Here is a 19589-nt window from a genome sequence, read left to right on the forward strand (position 1 = left end):
ATATTTTTTACAGATTCATTAGAGTGAATTCCTGTAATTAATTTCTATAGTAACATTGAGTGTGCAATAAATGAAACATGCCTTAAAAAAAGTTAAAGGGACAGTAAAGTCAAAATTAAACTTTGAGATAGAGCATGCAATTTTAAACAACTTTGCAATTTACTTCCGTTAACAAGAAGTTTGCTTTGTTCTCTTGGTATCTTTTATTGAAAAGCAAAACTAGGTGGTCTCAAGAGTTCAGGAGTGTGCACGGGTCTTTAGTACTCTATGGCAGCAGTGTTTTGCAACATTATTTGTAGCTTTGTTATACAATGTTGCAAAACACTGCTGCTATAGAGTACTAAAGACACACGTGCACACTCCTGAGCTCTTTTGAGCCTACCTAGTTTTGGTTTTCAATAAAAGATACCAATAGAACAAAGCAAATTTGTTAACAGAAGTAAATTGAAAAGTTGCTTAACCCCTTAACGACCGATGACGTACAGGGTACAAAAAAAAGTTGTTAACGACCAACGTACGTCGTCAGAGGTTTAAAGTGGGGTTTCAAGTGCTTTCAAGGTATTGCCGTAATGCCTCGATATTGAAGCATCACTACAATACCTTTTTTTGAACAACGATGCAGAGAGGGTCACTCTGTGGCCCTCTCTGCATCGGCCAGCAATGGTGCCGATCGTTGGTGGGTGGGAGCAGCTGCAGGGAAGCAGGTGAGTGGCCCATCGCTGGACTAGATCCAGCCGCTGTTCCGGGAAGGGGGGCGGCACGCAACCAATCTGTCCCTAAGGGAAAGGGAGAGGGAGGGGGGGGGGAATAATTGTTTGAAATGGGATCTGGGAGGGGCATGAGATATTGACGGGGATGCAGCTAAACTATGGGAAAATGGGGTAAAATAAAAATAATTAAAATAAGAGCACATTTGTTAAGAAACTTAGTACTGGCAGGCAGCTGCCAGTACCTAAAATGGCCACCAATAGGAAGAGGGGTGAGTTTAAGAGAGGGGGGGGGATCGTGGAGGTTGGGGGTTAGGGGGAACCTACACTGCAGAAACTATTTATATATATTAAAAAAAATGCTTAAAAAAAAAGGCTTTTATTTTAGTACTGACAAACTTTCTGCCAGTACTTAAGATGGGGGTGACAATTGTGGGATGGGGGAGGGAAGAGAGCTGTTTGTGAGGGGTTAGGGAGGAGAATTATCTCTACACTAAAGCTAAAATTAATCCTACAAGCTCCCTACAAGCTACCTAATTAACCCCTTCACTGCAGGGCATAATACAAGCATTTAGCTGCCTTCTAATTACCAAAAGGCAATGCCAAAGCCATATATGTCTGCTATTTATGAACAAAGGGTATCCCAGAGAAGCATTTACAACCATTTGTGCCATAAATGCACAAGCTAATTGTAAATAATTTCCGTGAGAGACCTAAAGTTAGTGAAAAAGTTAACAATTTTTTTTATTTGATCGCATTTGGTTTTGAAATGGTGGCATGAAATATACCAAAATGGGCCTAGATCAATACTTTGGGTTGTCTACTACACTACACTAAAGTTAAAATTAACCCTACAAGCTACCTAATTAACCCCTTCACTGCTGGGCATAATACACGTGTGATGTGCAGCAACATTTAGCGGCCTTCTAATTACCAAAATGCAACGCCAAAGCCATATATGTCTGCTATTTCTGAAGAAAGGGGATCCCAGAGAAGCATTTACAACATTTGTGCCATAATTGCACAAGCTGTTTGTAAATAATTTTGTGAGAAACCTAAAGTTTGTAACAAAGTTTGTGAAAAAGTTAGCAATTTGTTTTATTTGATCGCATTTGGCGGTGAAATGGTGGCATAAAATATACCAAAATGGGCCTAGATCAATACTTTGGGTTGTCTACTAAAAAATATATATATATATATATATACATGTCAAGGGATATTCGGGGATTCCTGTCAGTGTTAAAACATAACTATTGCTAATTTTGAAAAAAGTTTGGAAATAGCAAAGTGCTACTTGTACGTATTGCCCTATAACTTGCAAAAAAAAAGTAAAGAGCATGTAAACATTGGGTATTTCTAAACTCAGGACAAAATTTAGAAACTATTTAGCATGGTTGTTTTTTGGTGGTTGTAGATGTGTAACAGATTTTGGGGGTCAAAGTTAGAAAAAGTGTGTTTTTATCCAGGTATGATGAAAATAATGGTATCTTTAGAAAGTCCATTTAATGGCGAGAAAAACGGTATATAATATGTGTGGGTACAGTAAATGAGTAAGGGGAAAATTACAGCTAAACACAAACACAGCAGACATTTAAAAATAGCCCTGGTCCCGAACAGTCAGAAAATAGAAAAGTGGTCTGGTCAATAAGGGGTTAAAATTACATGCTCTGTATGAATCATGAAAGTTTAATTTTGACTTTACTTTCCCTTTAATGCAATTGTTTGTAAGTGTACAAGATTAACATATCAGAAAAGTTGCTTTGCTTGATAGAAACAAAGGTGTTTCAAAGGTCTCGCAGACACAAAAAAGGGCTGTCTCTGAGCATTCCAGGGTGTACTGGGGACGTGGCCAGGATTTTTAACCTAAACAACAATCATGTAGTATTCATAAAGACTAAATTGCCACGTGAAGAAATTCATCTTGGTGTAGTCTCTTGCTATTTCAAAGCTGACAAGGTTGTCATGGTTTTTATAAAAAATTGTTCTATGCGCCAAGAGGTTAATGCTTATGAGATAGATGGTGCTCCATTAAAGGGACGTTAAACTCTAGGGTACAACTACAGAAGCAGGATTACTAATCACCATGAAGATGCACCGCGAAGATGAAGATTTTCAATAATCAGTATTTGAGATGGGTTAAGATAAGAGAATGGCTTTGAAGAGAGCTGTAAAAACAGAAGGAAAACCAATAGCAACTATGTTACTGTACTTGCACCCAGAAGTTTAATGTCCCTTCAATTATATTTTTTCTACAAGACATTACTTTCACAAACAGGTTTTTATTGAATCTAAGCCATTATTATGTATGTTATTATTTATGTTTTAGGAATAATTAAAAAGCCAGACAGAATCCACTAGATCTATAAACCTAGTATTGATTGTGTGATACCACCTGTACTCACTGTAGTTATGCACATGGGATACACTACTGTAAAGGGAGGCAATCTTTAAAAGAACATTAAACACTTTGAGATGGTAATATAAAATGATAAATTGTATATACTGTATATATATATATGTATATATATATCCTATATAATAAAAGGCCAGGTATGTTTGTCAGATGTAAAGACTGCACAAGGACAAACATACCTGGCCTTAAGCAGCAGAAAAAGTGTTTTTCGGAAGGTGCCGTGGAGGGGGCGGGGCCGGCGGGAGCGACATGATGGGGGTGTGGCCAGGCATACGGAGATGGGGGCATGGCCGGGCATGACATGATGGGGATGTGGCCGAGTGAGCGTGATATGATGGGGCGTGGCCGGCAGGTGTGATGAGTGGGCAGTGAGAGAGAGCAAAAGAGAAGAGGAGGAGAAAGAGAGCAAAAGAGAAGAGGGAGAGAGCAAAAGAGAGAGGGAAAGAAAGAAAGAGCAAAAGAGAGGGGGGTAGAGAGAGAGAGAGCAAAAGAGAGGGGAGAGAGAGCATAAAAGAGAGGGGGAGAGAGAGAGCAAAAGAGAGGGGGAGAGAGAGAGCAAAAGAGTAGGGAGAGAGAGAGCTAAAGAGAGGAGAGAGAGTAAAAGAGGGAAGAGAGCAAAATAGAGGGGAGAGAGAGCAAAAGAGAGGGGAATAGAGAGCAAAAGAGAGGGGGGGAGAGAGAGAGCAAAATAGAGGGAAGAGAGAGCATAAAAGAGGGAGGGAGAGAGAGCAAAAGAGAGGGGGAGAGAGAGAGCAAAAGAGGGGGGAGAGAGAGAGAGAGCAAACTAGAGGGGAGAGAGAGAGCAAACGAGAGGGGAGAGAGAGAGCAAAAGAGAGGGGAATAGAGAGCAAAAGAGAGGGGGAGAGAGAGAGAGAAAAAGAGAGGGGGAGAGCAAAATAGAGGGGAGAGAGAGCAAAAGAGAGGGGGATAGAGAGCAAAAGAGAGGAGAGAGAGAGAGCAAAAGAGAGGGGGAGAGCAAAAGAGAGGGGAGAGAGAAAGAGCAAAAGAGAGGAGGGAAAGAGAGCAAACGAGAGGTGGGAGAGAGAGCAAAAGAGGGGGGATAGAGAGAGAGCAAAAGAGGGGAGAGAGAGCAAAAGAGAGAGGCGATAGAGAGCAAAAGAGAGGTGAGAGAGAGAGCAAAAGAGGGAAGAGAGAGAGCAAAAGAGGGGATTGAGAGAGCAAAAGAGAGGAGGGAAAGAGAGCAAATGAGAGGTGGGAGAGAGAGCAAAAGAGGGGAGAGAGAGAGCAAAAGAGAAAGGAGATAGAGAGCAAAAGAGGGGGAGAGAGAGAGCAAAAGAGAGGGGGAAGAGAGAGCAAAAGAGAGGGGGAAGAGAGAGCAAAAGAGAGGGGGAAGAGAGAGCAAAAGAGAGGGGGAAGAGAGAGCAAAAGAGAGGGGGAAGAGAGAGCAAAAGAGAGGGGGAAGAGAGAGCAAAAGAGAGGGGGAAGAGAGAGCAAAAGAGAGGGGGAAGAGAGAGCAAAAGAGAGGGGGAAGAGAGCAAAAGAGAGGGGGAAGAGAGAGCAAAAGAGAGGGGGAAGAGAGAGCAAAAGAGAGGGGGAAGAGAGAGCAAAATAGAGGGGAGAGAGAGAACAAAAGAGGGGAAAAAGAGAGCAAAAGAGGGGAAAAAGAGAGCAAAAGAGGGGGAGAGAGAGAGCAAAAAGAGAGGGGGAGAGAAAGAGAGCAAAAGAGAGGGGGAGAGAGAAAGAGAGCAAAAGAGAGGGGTGAGAGAGAAAGAAAGCAAAAGAGAGGGGTGAGAGAGAAAGAGAGCAAAAGAGAGGGGGAGAGAGAGAGCAAAAGAGGGGGAGAGAGAGAGCAAAAGAGGGGGAGAGAGAGAGAGCAAAAGAGGGGGAGAGAGAGAGCAAAAGAGGGGGAGAGAGAGAGCAAAATAGGGGGAGAGAGAGAGCAAAAGAGGGGGAGAGAGAGCGCAAAAAAGAGGGGGGAGAGAGAGCAAGGGGTGGGACCATGGTACTTAAAAAAAATTGGCCCATGTACACGGGCTTTAAGACTAGTATATATATAAACTCTGAAATATACTGTCATTATTTATTTTGTCCCATTTTCCTGTACTTCCATTCTGAAATTGTGAGCTTTTTAGTTCCTGTTAGAAATGGAAGTGCAGAACACTTATATTCCACACAGCCATTGGCTGAACACTCTAGTGACCTATTTATAACTAACTGTGCCTAATTGGCCACAGCAGAGAACTAACCTAAGTTACAACATTGCAACTCCCATTGTTTTATAGACCCGAAACTGTACATATTTTGTCACTATTTAAACAGCTAATGAAATAACCTCTTTTCTTTGAATGCATCATTCGATCTAGCATTTATTTAGGCCTAGATTTAGAGTTCGGCGGTAAAAGGGCTGTTAACGCTCCGCGGGCTTTTTTCTGGCCGCACCATAAATTTAACTCTGGTATCGAGAGTTCAAACAAATGCTGCGTTAGGCTCCAAAAAAGGAGCGTAGGGCATTTTTACCGCAAATGCAACTCTCGATACCAGAGTTGCTTACGGACGCGGCCGGCATCAAAAACGTGCTCGTGCACGATTCTCCCATAGGAAACAATGGGACTGTTTGAGCTGAAAAAAAACCTAACACCTGCAAAAAAGCAGCGTTCAGCTCCTAACGCAGCCCCATTGTTTCCTATGGGGAAACACTTCCTACGTCTGCACCTAACACTCTAACATGTACCCCGAGTCTAAACACCCCTAACCTTACACTTATTAACCCCTAATCTGCCGCCCCCGCTATCGCTGACCCCTGCATTACAGTTTTAACCCCTAATCTTCCGCTCCGTAAACCGCCGCAACCTACGTTATCCCTATGTACCCCTAATCTGCTGCCCTAACATCGCCGACCCCTATGTTATATTTATTAACCCCTAATCTGCCCCCCACAACGTCGCCGACACCTACCTACACTTATTAACCCCTAATCTGCCGAGCGGACCTGAGCGCTACTATAATAAAGTTATTAACCCCTAATCCGTCTCACTAACCCTATCATAAATAGTATTAACCCCTAATCTGCCCTCCCTAACATCGCCGACACCTACCTTCAATTATTAACCCCTAATCTTCCGATCGGAGCTCACCGCTATTCTAATAAATGTATTAACCCCTAAAGCTAAGTCTAACCCTAACACTAACACCCCCCTAACTTAAATATAATTTACATCTAACGAAATAAATTAACTCTTATTAAATAAATTAATCCTATTTAAAGCTAAATACTTACCTGTAAAATAAACCCTAATATAGCTACAATATAAATTATAATTATATTTTAGCTATTTTAGGATTAATATTTATTTTACAGGCAACTTGGTATTTATTTTAACTAGGTACAATAGCTATTAAATAGTTAAGAACTATTTAATAGTTACCTAGTTAAAATAATTACAAAATTACCTGTAAAATAAATCCTAACCTAAGATATAATTAAACCTAACACTACCCTATCAATAAAATAATTAAATAAACTACCTACAATTACCTACAATTAACCTAACACTACACTATCAATAAATAAATTAAACACAATTCCTACAAATAAATACAATTAAATAAACTAGCTAAAGTACAAAAAATAAAAAAGAACTAAGTTACAGAAAATAAAAAAATATTTACAAACATAAGAAAAATATTACAACAATTTTAAACTAATTACACCTACTCTAAGCCCCCTAATAAAATAACAAAGCCCCCCAAAATAAAAAATTCCCTACCCTATTCTAAATTTAAAAAGTTACAAGCTCTTTTACCTTACCAGCCCTGAACAGGGCCCTTTGCGGGGCATGCCCCAAGAAGTTCAGCTCTTTTGCCTGTAAAAGAAAACATACAATACCCCCCCCCCCAACATTACAACCCACCACCCACATACCCCTAATCTAACCCAAACCACCCTTAAATAAACCTAACACTAATCCCCTGATGATCTTCCTACCTTGTCTTCACCATACCAGGTTCACCGATCCGTCCTGGCTCCGATATCTTCATCCAACCCAAGCGGGGGCTAGACATCCACTGAAGAAGTCCAGAAGAGGCTCCAAAGTCTTCATCCTATCCGGCAAGAAGAGGACATCCGGACCGGCAAACATCTTCTCCAAGCCGCATCTTCTATCTTCTTCCATCCGGTGCGGAGCGGGTCCATCTTGAAGCAGGCGACGCGGATCCATCCTCTTCTTCCGATGTCTCCCGACGAATGACGGTTCCTTTAAGGGACGTCATCCAAGATGGCGTCCCTCGAATTCCGATTGGCTGATAGGATTCTATCAGCCAATCGGAATTAAGGTAGGAATTTTCTGATTGGCTGATGGAATCAGCCAATCAGAATCTAGTTCAATCCGATTGGCCGATCCAATCAGCCAATCAGATTGAGCTCGCATTCTATTGGCTGATCGGAACAGCCAATAGAATGCGAGCTCAATCTGATTGGCTGATTGGATCAGCCAATCGGATTGAACTTGATTCTGATTGGCTGATTCCATCAGCCAATCAGAAAATTCCTACCTTAATTCCGATTGGCTGATAGAATCCTATCAGCCAATCGGAATTCGAGGGACGCCATCTTGGATGACGTCCCTTAAAGGAACCGTCATTCGTCGGGAGACATCGGAAGAAGAGGATGGATCCGTGTCGCCTGCTTCAAGATGGACCCGCTCCGCACCGGATGGAAGAAGATAGAAGATGCGGCTTGGAGAAGATGTTTGCCGGTCCGGATGTCCTCTTCTTGCCGGATAGGATGAAGACTTTGGAGCCTCTTCTGGACTTCTTCAGTGGATGTCTAGCCCCCGCTTGGGTTGGATGAAGATATCGGAGCCAGGACGGATCGGTGAACCTGGTATGGTGAAGACAAGGTAGGAAGATCATCAGGGGATTAGTGTTAGGTTTATTTAAGGGTGGTTTGGGTTAGATTAGGGGTATGTGGGTGGTGGGTTGTAATGTTGGGGGGGGGGGTATTGTATGTTTTCTTTTACAGGCAAAAGAGCTGAACTTCTTGGGGCATGCCCCGCAAAGGGCCCTGTTCAGGGCTGGTAAGGTAAAAGAGCTTGTAACTTTTTAAATTTAGAATAGGGTAGGGAATTTTTTATTTTGGGGGGCTTTATTATTTTATTAGGGGGCTTAGAGTAGGTGTAATTAGTTTAAAATTGTTGTAATATTTTTCTTATGTTTGTAAATATTTTTTTATTTTCTGTAACTTAGTTCTTTTTTAATTTTTTGTACTTTAGCTAGTTTATTTAATTGTATTTATTTGTAGGAATTGTGTTTAATTTATTTATTGATAGTGTAGTGTTAGGTTAATTGTAGGTAATTGTAGGTAGTTTATTTAATTATTTTATTGATAGGGTAGTGTTAGGTTTAATTATATCTTAGGTTAGGATTTATTTTACAGGTAATTTTGTAATTACTTTAACTAGGTAACTATTAAATAGTTCTTAACTATTTAATAGCTATTGTACCTAGTTAAAATAAATACCAAGTTGCCTGTAAAATAAATATTAATCCTAAAATAGCTAAAATATAATTATAATTTATATTGTAGCTATATTAGGGTTTATTTTACAGGTAAGTATTTAGCTTTAAATAGGATTAATTTATTTAATAAGAGTTAATTTATTTCGTTAGATGTAAATTATATTTAAGTTAGGGGGGTGTTAGTGTTAGGGTTAGACTTAGCTTTAGGGGTTAATACATTTATTAGAATAGCGGTGAGCTCCGATCGGAAGATTAGGGGTTAATAATTGAAGGTAGGTGTCGGCGATGTTAGGGAGGGCAGATTAGGGGTTAATACTATTTATGATAGGGTTAGTGAGACGGATTAGGGGTTAATAACTTTATTATAGTAGCGCTCAGGTCCGCTCGGCAGATTAGGGGTTAATAAGTGTAGGCAGGTGTCGGCGACATTGAGGGGGGCAGATTAGGGGTTAATAAATATAATATAGGGGTCGGCGGTGTTAGGGGTAGCAGATTAGGGGTACATAGGGATAACGTAGGTGGCGGCGCTTTGCGGTCGGAAGATTAGGGGTTAATTATTTTAAGTAGCTGGCGGCGATGTTGTGGGGGGCAGATTAGGGGTTAATAAATGTAATATAGGGGTCGGCGGGGTTAGGGGCAGCAGATTAGGGGTACATAAGTATAACGTAGGTGGCGGTCGGCAGATTAGGGGTTAAAATTTTTATTCGAGTGGCGGCGATGTGGGGGGACCTCGGTTTAGGGGTACATAGGTAGTTTATGGGTGTTAGTGTACTTTAGGGTACAGTAGTTAAGAGCTTTATAAACCGGCGTTAGCCAGAAAGCTCTTAACTCCTGCTATTTTCAGGCGGCTGGAATCTTGTCGTTAGAGCTCTAACGCTCACTGCAGAAACGACTCTAAATACCGGCGTTAGAAAGATCCCATTGAAAAGATAGGCTACGCAAATGGCGTAGGGGGATCTGCGGTATGGAAAAGTCGCGGCTGCAAAGTGAGCGTTAGACCCTTTAATCACTGACTCCAAATACCAGCGGGCGGCCAAAACCAGCGTTAGGAGCCTCTAACGCTGGTTTTGACGGCTACCGCCGAACTCTAAATCTAGGCCTTAGTGTTTAATGTTCTTTTAAAATGTGATTATATAAAGAACATCACTTATAATTGCAACCCTGCTATGTATTTATACACTCTGAATACAGGGAGTCTTTAAACTAACATCTGTACTGGTGGTTTTCTAAGCCATATGAACACCCCATCTCCTTTTGTTTGTGTTTTCTCCCACCCAGTGATCACAGCAATAGTGCTGGCTTGGTGATTTGCTACTGGGATGACAACATGACCTTTATTATCACTAAATTAAATCTGCATTTACAGCTTTTATGTTTAGGCAGAAAGTATGGATTGTGTTGGAACATTAATAGGACTTGTGCATTTGTCAGGATAGCTAAACTTGAATTTGGTTGCCAGGGCACAATCAAGAGCTATATTAAATCAAATAAAGGCTGTCAGAAATGTAAAAAGGTTTGTAGCTCTGCATTGCATCTAAACTAAGAAAACCTTCAGAATCATTTGAGAATGTGAACTTGGTAAATAGATATTAAACTCATTGGCCACCTACCTTCAACCTGTTGTTGTCTTCGGGTGGCTTTGTCTCCTCCACAGCAATAGACCCGTTGCCTTTCTGTGCATAGACATGAAGAATAATCATAAAACCGCCAATCAGCACTTCACACAGTTCAATTAATAACAGGGCCAGAGAAACATACAGACAAATCTCTTACAGAAAGTGTTTACTGAGTTCCAACCAATATATTTTACTTTATACAAATAATATTGACTATAACTTTGATATCTTGATTATCAGGGTATAAAAAGGACATTAAACACCAAAATTAATTAATTACAAAAAATGTTTAATTATGCACAATGACAAATGTTGTTATTTACAATCAGAATCTATTTTGGTCAACTGGATCTGGCTTTATTCTGGTAATGTGGATCTGGATTTTTTTTAATTTTTTTTTCTATTGAGTGTATCCTTCATGATCCAGAAACTTGACAATACAACGTTCTACAAAGTGATTGCTTGATCAGTGCAGGAACTCACTTTTATCTGTGCCTAATTGGACACAATAATGAAGATAACCCACTCAAGGGTGTGTTACAGAAGTGCAAAACAATGCAATTTTGTTTTTCAAATAACATAGTTTTAAATGTTAAATGCTAACAAAATGACAGTTTAAAATGTTATGGTATTTATTTTGTATGCAGATGTTATGCAATGCAGTGCTTAAAAGTAAAATCTACTCCAGAATTGTTATCGTTAAAAAGACCATTTATTATTATTACCCATTCCCCAGTTTTGCATAACCAACACTGTCATATTAATACACTTTTTACCTCTGTGGTTACCTTGTATCTAAGCCTCTGCAGACTGCCCCCTTATCTCAGTTCATTTGATAGACTTGCATTTTAGTCAATAAGTGCTTACTCATAAATAACTCCACAGAAGTGAGCACAATGTTATCTATATGGCACTAGCACTGTCTAGCTGTGAAAAACTGCCAACATGTACTGAGATAAGAGGCAGCCTTCAAGGGCTTAGAAATTAGCTTATGAGCTCCCCTAGGTTTAGCTTTCAACAAAGAATACCAAAAGAACAAAGCAAATTTGATGATCAAAGTAAATTGGAAAGTTATTTAAAATTGCATCTGCTTTATGAATCATTCAAGTTTAAATTTGACTAGATTGTCCCTTTAAATAGACAGTAAAATCTAAATTAAACTTTCATGATTCAGATAAAGCATGCTACTTTAAACAACTTTTCAATTTACTTCTGTTATCTAATTTGCTTCAGTCTCATGGTATCCTTTGTTTAAAAGCATATCTAGTTTAGGCTTAAGCGCAGCAATGCACTACTGGGAACTAGCTGATGATTGGTAGCTGCACACATATGCCTCTTGTCGTTGACTTGCCCCATGTGTTCAGCTAGCTCCCAGTAGTGCAACTGCTGCTCCTTCAGCAAATGAGAAGCAAATTTTATAATGGAAATAAATTAGTTGTTGTTTAAAAATGTATGTTCTGTCTGAATCACAAAAGAAAATGTTTGAGTTTCATGTCCCTTTAATTGCTGGTACACACTATATGCACTGGATACATTAGTTTAATGTCCTTTTTAGCCATATATTCTTCTATGTATTTCCTTGTGTCTGGTTTTTATTTCCTTAACGTGAGTTAGTTAAAGCTATTAATAATTAATAATTCTCTTCTAGTCAAAAGTAGGACAGATTTGACAGTTGAAGGTATCTGCAGAACATGAAAAGCTTTATTAACAAGCTCTACTTGAGTGCAGCAGAAACACATAAACAATATGTCATGTGTTAGAGACCTGCACTTTTGTTGTTTTTTTTATATAAATATATTACATTTTTATTCATAAGAATAACGTTGATCAGAAAGTGGTTCACTAAGAATTCTGCCACATTTCTATATCAGTGTAGTATGAAACCTTAATACCCAAAGGGCAAGATTACAAGTCGCGCGGCAAATCTGTTTTTCACAATTGCGAAAACACAGCGCACGTTATGTTTTTTTTTTTGCATTTTCGGTTGCGCAGGTATTACAAGTTGCAAAATAACTTAATTTGCGCACGCGTTAACCCGCGTAATCCATAAAGCTTGATCGCGTGCGCGTTCACGCATTCCCCCATTTAAGTCAATGGAGGTGACAAATAGAAAAAAAATCAAAAACAAAACCCTAATCTGTTGCGCAAAGCCCATGACGTATTCTCCTCGAAAAGTGTACATGAAAATGCAAATATTTCATATTGCAAGGTTGTTTTGTTAACGGAATATGTTCTATTTATTTCTAAATAAATATTTCTCTATATATGTGATGATTTTTGGACTGATATATCTATTTATAGCGAGATATGTATATGAATATATGTCTAGATAGCTCGAGATCTATATGCGAATATCTCTCTGAAAATCCATTTGAGATATCGTTTAATGTGCATATGTATGTCAATGTAGAATCCCTTTCTCAGCTTTTTTTTTCCAAACACCCAATATCTCCTATCTTTGAGCCCTTATAACTTTTGTGAGCAATATATTTTTACAATAATTTTTAATAGACAGTGTTAATATGGGTGTAACTGTACTGTGTAATGTATTTTTGAAGTGTTTCATGAAACTTTTTTGTTGCAGAAAACTGTTACGTACAGCTCTTCAAGCGCGAAAAGGATTGTTGTGTAAAAGGCGATTGCATGCACGCGATCACGATGTTTCAAGGGACTTGTAATATTTGCAAAATTAAAATTGATTGCGAAAAGACCATATCGCATGCGGAAACTCATACTGCGTGACTTGTAATCTTGCCCAAAATATTTTAAATACAGGCATACCTCGTTTTATTGTGCAAGGTTTGTGGCAACCCAGTGTCGAGCAAGTCTATCAGCACAATTTTTCCAACATATATATACACATATAAACACATGATAACACATGAATACACATATATACAGATATAAACATATAAACACATGAGTACACATGAATACACCTATATACACATATAAACACATAAAAACACATGAGAACACATGAATACACATATATACAGATATAAACACATATATACATATACACATATAAACACATGAGTACACATGAATACACCTATATACACATATAAACACATATAAACACATGTATACACCTATATACAGATATAAACACATGAGAACACATGTATACACCTATATACACATATAAACACATGAGAACACATGAATACACATATATACAGATATAAACACATATATACACATATAAACACATGAGAACACATGAATACACATATATACAGATATAAACATATAAACACATGAGTACACATGAATACACCTATATACACATATATACACATATAAACACATGAGAACACATGTATACACCTATATACACATATAAACACATGAGAACACATGAATACACATATATACAGATATAAACACATATATACACATATAAACACATGAATACACATGAATACACATATATACAGATATAAACATATAAACACATGAGTACACATGAATACACCTATATACACATATAAACACATAAAAACACATGAGAACACATGAATACACATATATACAGATATAAACACATATATACATATACACATATAAACACATGAGTACACATGAATACACCTATATACACATATATACACATATAAACACATGAGAACACATGTATACACCTATATACACATATAAACACATGAGAACACATGAATACACATATATACAGATATAAACACATATATACACATATAAACACATGAGAACACATGAATACACATATATACAGATATAAACATATAAACACATGAGTACACATGAATACACCTATATACACATATAAACACATAAAAACACATGAGAACACATGAATACACATATATACAGATATAAACACATATATACATATACACATATAAACACATGAGTACACATGAATACACCTATATACACATATATACACATATAAACACATGAGAACACATGTATACACCTATATACACATATAAACACATGAGAACACATGAATACACATATATACAGATATAAACACATATATACACATATAAACACATGAGAACACATGAATACACATATATACAGATATAAACATATAAACACATGAGTACACATGAATACACCTATATACACATATAAACACATAAAACACATGAGAACACATGAATACACATATATACAGATATAAACATATAAACACATGAGTACACATGAATACACCTATATACACATATAAACACATAAAAACACATGAGAACACATGAATACACATATATACAGATATAAACACATATATACACACATATAAACACATGAGAACACATGAATACACATATATACAGATATAAACACATATATACACATATAAACACATGAGAACACATGAATACACATATATACACATATAAACACATATATACACATGAATATGCATATACACACACCTATACACACCACCAACAAAAAGATAATGACTCACTGAAGGGCCGGCTCAGATGATGTTTAGCAGTTTTTAGCAATAACACCACCAATAGAACCTCAGTCAGTGTTTAGTGGACATTTCAGATAAATGGTATTGTCATCACAAACAAGTGATAGGTTTATAAAATGCCTCATAGGTGTTAGGGTTTCTTTTTTCTGAGATATGTAGAGTTTGCATAATGAGATATAGGGTCCGATTTATCAAGGGCCGAAAGGACCCTGTTTCCGCGCGAGCCTTTAGGCTCACCGGAAACAGCAGTTAAAAAGCATCAGTCTTTAACTCGTCCGCCTGCTCTGAGGCTGCGGACATCAATCCGCCTGATCGCATACAATCGGGTTGATTGACACCCCCTGATTGGCCGCGAATCTGCAGGGGGCAGCATTGCACAAGCAGTTCACCAGAACTGCTTGTGCAATGTTAAATGCCGACAGCGTATGCTGTCGTCATTCAGCGATGTCTATCGGACCTGATCCGCTTAGCAGATCATGTAGGACAGACAGTTGATAAATCGGCCCAATAGTTTCTTTGGTAACTCCATATTATGAGAGGGACATGGAAGTGATGTATTAAGATATAATATACCATTACTCCTGAACCTATTAGTCTCAAGTTGAAGGATAGTAGGTTCAGGAGTAATTTGCAGGAGAGTTTCTTCACAGACAGGGTTGTTGATTTGTGGAATTAACCTCCATTAGAGGTGGTAAATAAAAACACTGTGGGGGACTTTAAGAAAACAAACAGTTCTCAATGAGGTCCAGCACATAAAGTCTTATGCATGTACCATTGAATGTCAGATTAAATATGTGCCATATTTGAAGACTGGTGAATGCTCCTGTCTTTTGGGGATTTTAAGAAAGCCTGTGATACGCAAAAGGCTGTCCTACAAACTAATTAAAGCACCACTTAACACATTAGAATTCCATCTACAAATGCAGAATAAAAAGATAATACAAAAACACATAGGACTCCATTCATTAAACAGTGGATGCTGCTTTGGAGCCCCATCGTTTCTGGTCCACCATTAACTTGTGCACCACCTTTTAGGTGGCAGACTGAAATCATCCCGATACTATACGATCGGGATGATTGACAGCCCCTGCTAGCGGCCCATTATGCACATTTTGATAATAGAAGACAATTTTGAAAGTTTTTTACAATTACATTCTCTGTCAAGTTTAATTTTGACTTAAAGGGACATGAAACCCAATTTTTTTTATTTAATTATTTAGGTAGAATATACAATTTTAAATAACTTTCCAGTTTACTTCTATTATCTAGTGAACACTAGAGACCCATGACTAAGCTGTACAAAAACATGCACTTTCTGTAAGTTGGATTTTACATTTTTATTTAACCTTTCATCATGCAAATATATATATATTAAGATGTTTAACTGCTGTTCTTTCATATACCTGATACAATTCTTTGAGTACTATGGGCCTCTAGTTATGAAGGTCTGTCGGACCTGATCCGACAGTGTGGATCAGTTCCGACAGACCTCGCTGAATACAGCGAGCAATACGCTCGCCGTATTCAGCATTGCACCAGCAGCTCTTGTGTGCAACGCCGCCCCCTGCAATAGGCCGCCAGCAGGGGGTTATCAATCAACCCGATCGTACTCTATCGGGTTGATTTCCGGCGATGTCTGTCCGCCTGCTCAGAGCAGGCGGACAGGTTATGGAGCAGCAGTCTTTGTGACCGCTGCTTCATAACTGCTGTTTCTGGCGAGCCTGAGCTCCATTCAGAGCTTGATAAATATGCCCCTATGTCTCTTTAAAAGCAAGATTTTTTGTTAAGAAACTTATTTTGAAATTTAAATTCTTAACTTTCCATGTTTCACTACACACCAAATATACACTGTTTATCTTCCCTAAATATAAATTAATATGATGTCATACAATGGCAATTTAATACCAGGAGAAGGAGGAAGGGGCGGAGTGTGACTGGGTTGAGGGGAGCAGTCTGGGTGCAATGTTGTATAGTTCAGGCAGAGCTGAGCAATAAGGGACAACAGAGCACATCTCCCATTTTGGGCTCATTATGCAAATCTTGGGAATATTTGGATGCTATGTGAGGGTAAACTTTACTCTTTGGAAATGTATCCGATTGATAATTAGCTTATCATCTTGCATTAAAACCAATAACAAAGAGCAAGCACATGCCAAATCTCAATGATAATTACAATACAAACAATTATTACAAACCTTAGTGGTGTCTTCCAAGGCCATAACTTTAACAAGTCGACTCCTTTTAGAAAGCTGTTTCTTCACCCATCCTTCTACCTGAACATTGAACTTCATGAAGACTACATAGAACCCATAGGCACAGAGAAGCAACATGCTCTCATACCATAGGATAAAATTATCAAGGAAGAAGATGATTAGCATTACCAAGTCAAGGATGTAGAACGAAACATCTCTGAACAGAGGCCACCAGGTTAGGTTTAGAATCTCCCTTGAGAAAAGAGCACAAGTGCCAATCACAAACAATATATTAAATACAGCTGAGCCAACAATGGTACCAATCCCAACATTACTGTGTGAAATAAAGACTCCAATAAGGGACGTAAAGAGTTCAGGTGCTGACCCGCCAGCTGCCATAAATGTTGCACCAGCTACATCTTCGGAAATCTGAAGTTTATCTGTGATCACCCCTAAAGCTGGGACAAAGAATTCATCACAGACAATTGCCAAGGCAACAAAGACATACATCATGCCAAATATGTGAAGGGATACCCAACCACTCCTGCGCTGCTCTACGGTAAACAGGTCTTCAGGATACTCTCCTTTGGCATGAGGAAGTGGTGGTCTGGTGGGACTTTTGGGGTTACTTGTGGTCATTGGAATGGTGGTGGGTTTTATTTTAATGGGAGGTGTAATGGGATCTGGGTCCACAAAGATACAATGTCTTATTTTGGTCTTTTCTGTAATATTTTCTGCAGGTGGGGCTAAGATGGGGGATGTTGTCAGGTTTATGTGTTCTTTGACAGTAAACTTAATGAATGTCTTCTCCTCTGTCTCCCTTACAAAACTATGTTCTTCCACGTAAGACTCAGTCACGGGTGTTGAATTTAACTTTTGATTCAGAGAGAGCTGGTACAACGAGCATAGGAACATTGCACAAAGTATGAACAGAATCCTGTTCCACTGCAGTCTTTTTCTCCTGTGTAAATTCATTTTAATTGTTTGTCTTAAAGCCTCCACAGAAAAATGAGGGCTTTTCTTCCCCCCAATTTATAGAATGACTTCCTTTCAGGGATATATCATACTGTTTAATTCTTGTAGGGCACCACCGTTCATGTCCATATTTCTAGTATCTCACAGAACAGGAAATCTCAGCACATCCCTGTAAAAACCATAAATAAAGATATGTTAATTTTCTGTATTTCCATGAAGCAATACACAGTCACACACACAGTGCGATTACTTTAATAAAACAGACATGCAATTAATTTACAAATTTGAAACCTTTTGCATTTGCTTTTTTTTTGTTTGAGATATCATGCACTGGGGCACTTAAAGGGGCAGTATACACCAATTTTCATTTAACTGCATGTAATAGACACTACTATAAAGAATAATATGCACAGATACTTATATAAACATCCAGTATAAAACCTTTTAAAAACTTACTAAGAACTTACCAATTTAGCTCTGTCAATGAGCTTAGTCTGGGACACCCACTGAAATGGGCTGAGAACAGACCCTCCTTCCTTATCCCCCTTTCCTGCATATGAAAAGACCCATTATACAAACAGAAGTAATCTGAAGTCTGTAGACATCAGTATACATCTAAAACTTTGGGGCTTGATTAGGAGTCTGAAAATCAGCACAATGTTATTTAAAAATAAGCAAAACTATACATTGTTACAAAAACACTCCCAGATGAGCAGCCTAACAAATGCCTTTGAATATAGCCCATTGTTTCAGGCTAATGTGCCCTTTTCTTTCATTTAAGTGGCAAGAGTCCATGAGCTAGTGACGTATAGGATATACTGTACATTCCTACCTGGAGGGGGAAAAAAGTTTCCCAAACCTCAAAATGCCTATAAATACACCTCCCACCTCACTCATACTTCAGTTTTACAAACTTTGCCTTTGTTAAGACACTCTCAGCTATGTTTTGCACTTTATATTTTTAAAGTTTAAAATATATATTGCATATATTTGCCATGAGTCAGGCCTATGTTTATTTCCCTTTGCAGTCTAACAGTTTCAGCATGGAAAATTATGTTTGGGAGAAATTTAGTATATTTTTTACTTACCTGAGGTTTCAGCAAGTTGTAACTTTGGTCTTGTTTTTTCTAATTTTCACAGGTAAATTAGGCTCGCGATGGCGCAAAATGCTTCTATTTATTGCGTCATTTTTGGCGCAATTTTTTTGGGCGCGAAGGGTGCGTTTGTTGTGACGCGAGTCATGTCATTTCTTGCGTCTGATGATGCAATTTTTTTGGTGCGAAGTTGCAACCTGTTATGATGCGAATTGTGTCATTTCCTGTTTCCTGTTAACCTTGACATTTCCTGTTAACCATTGTGTCATTTCCTGTTAACCTTGGCACCAAAAGTTTTTTTCTTAGCATTTGCGTCATCTTTGTTAGCGTCATTTTTGGCACCAAAAATTTTGTTAAGTCTCTCCCTCTTGTACTCTCTGCTTTCATTTGTTACAGAGGGCTATGATATTGGAATAAGTCCAAGCCTTATAGGAAACCAAATACAGCCCCTAAGACTGCATGAAGGTGTGTCCCTCAATCCAGTTCAACTGGTGGGGTGCAGACTTAAATTATTTCAAGACATTTGGGCAGATTATGTCCAAAATCAGTGGATTCAGGATATTGTTTATCAGGGGTATCGAATAGGTTTCAGAATAAGACCTCCCATGGGTTTATTCTTTTTTCCCCATGTTCCACC

The 19589-nt window shown here is 38.4% G+C and overlaps 1 protein-coding gene across 1 annotated transcript in view; it reads right to left on the bottom strand.

The window, feature by feature from the left end:
• Positions 1-17858, bottom strand: part of SLC24A1 (solute carrier family 24 member 1) — a 197455-nt gene extending 179597 nt beyond the window's left edge. The window contains exons 1-2 of the mRNA XM_053716162.1: positions 16887-17858; positions 10209-10271 (exon numbers count right to left, since the gene is read on the bottom strand). Coding sequence (XP_053572137.1) covers positions 10209-10271; positions 16887-17858 — 1035 coding nt within the window. The remainder of the gene's footprint in view (positions 1-10208; positions 10272-16886) is intronic.
• Positions 17859-19589: the final 1731 nt, after the last annotated feature.

Source organism: Bombina bombina, chromosome 6, assembly GCF_027579735.1.
Source record: "Bombina bombina isolate aBomBom1 chromosome 6, aBomBom1.pri, whole genome shotgun sequence".
Taxonomy (NCBI): Eukaryota; Metazoa; Chordata; class Amphibia; order Anura; family Bombinatoridae; genus Bombina; species Bombina bombina.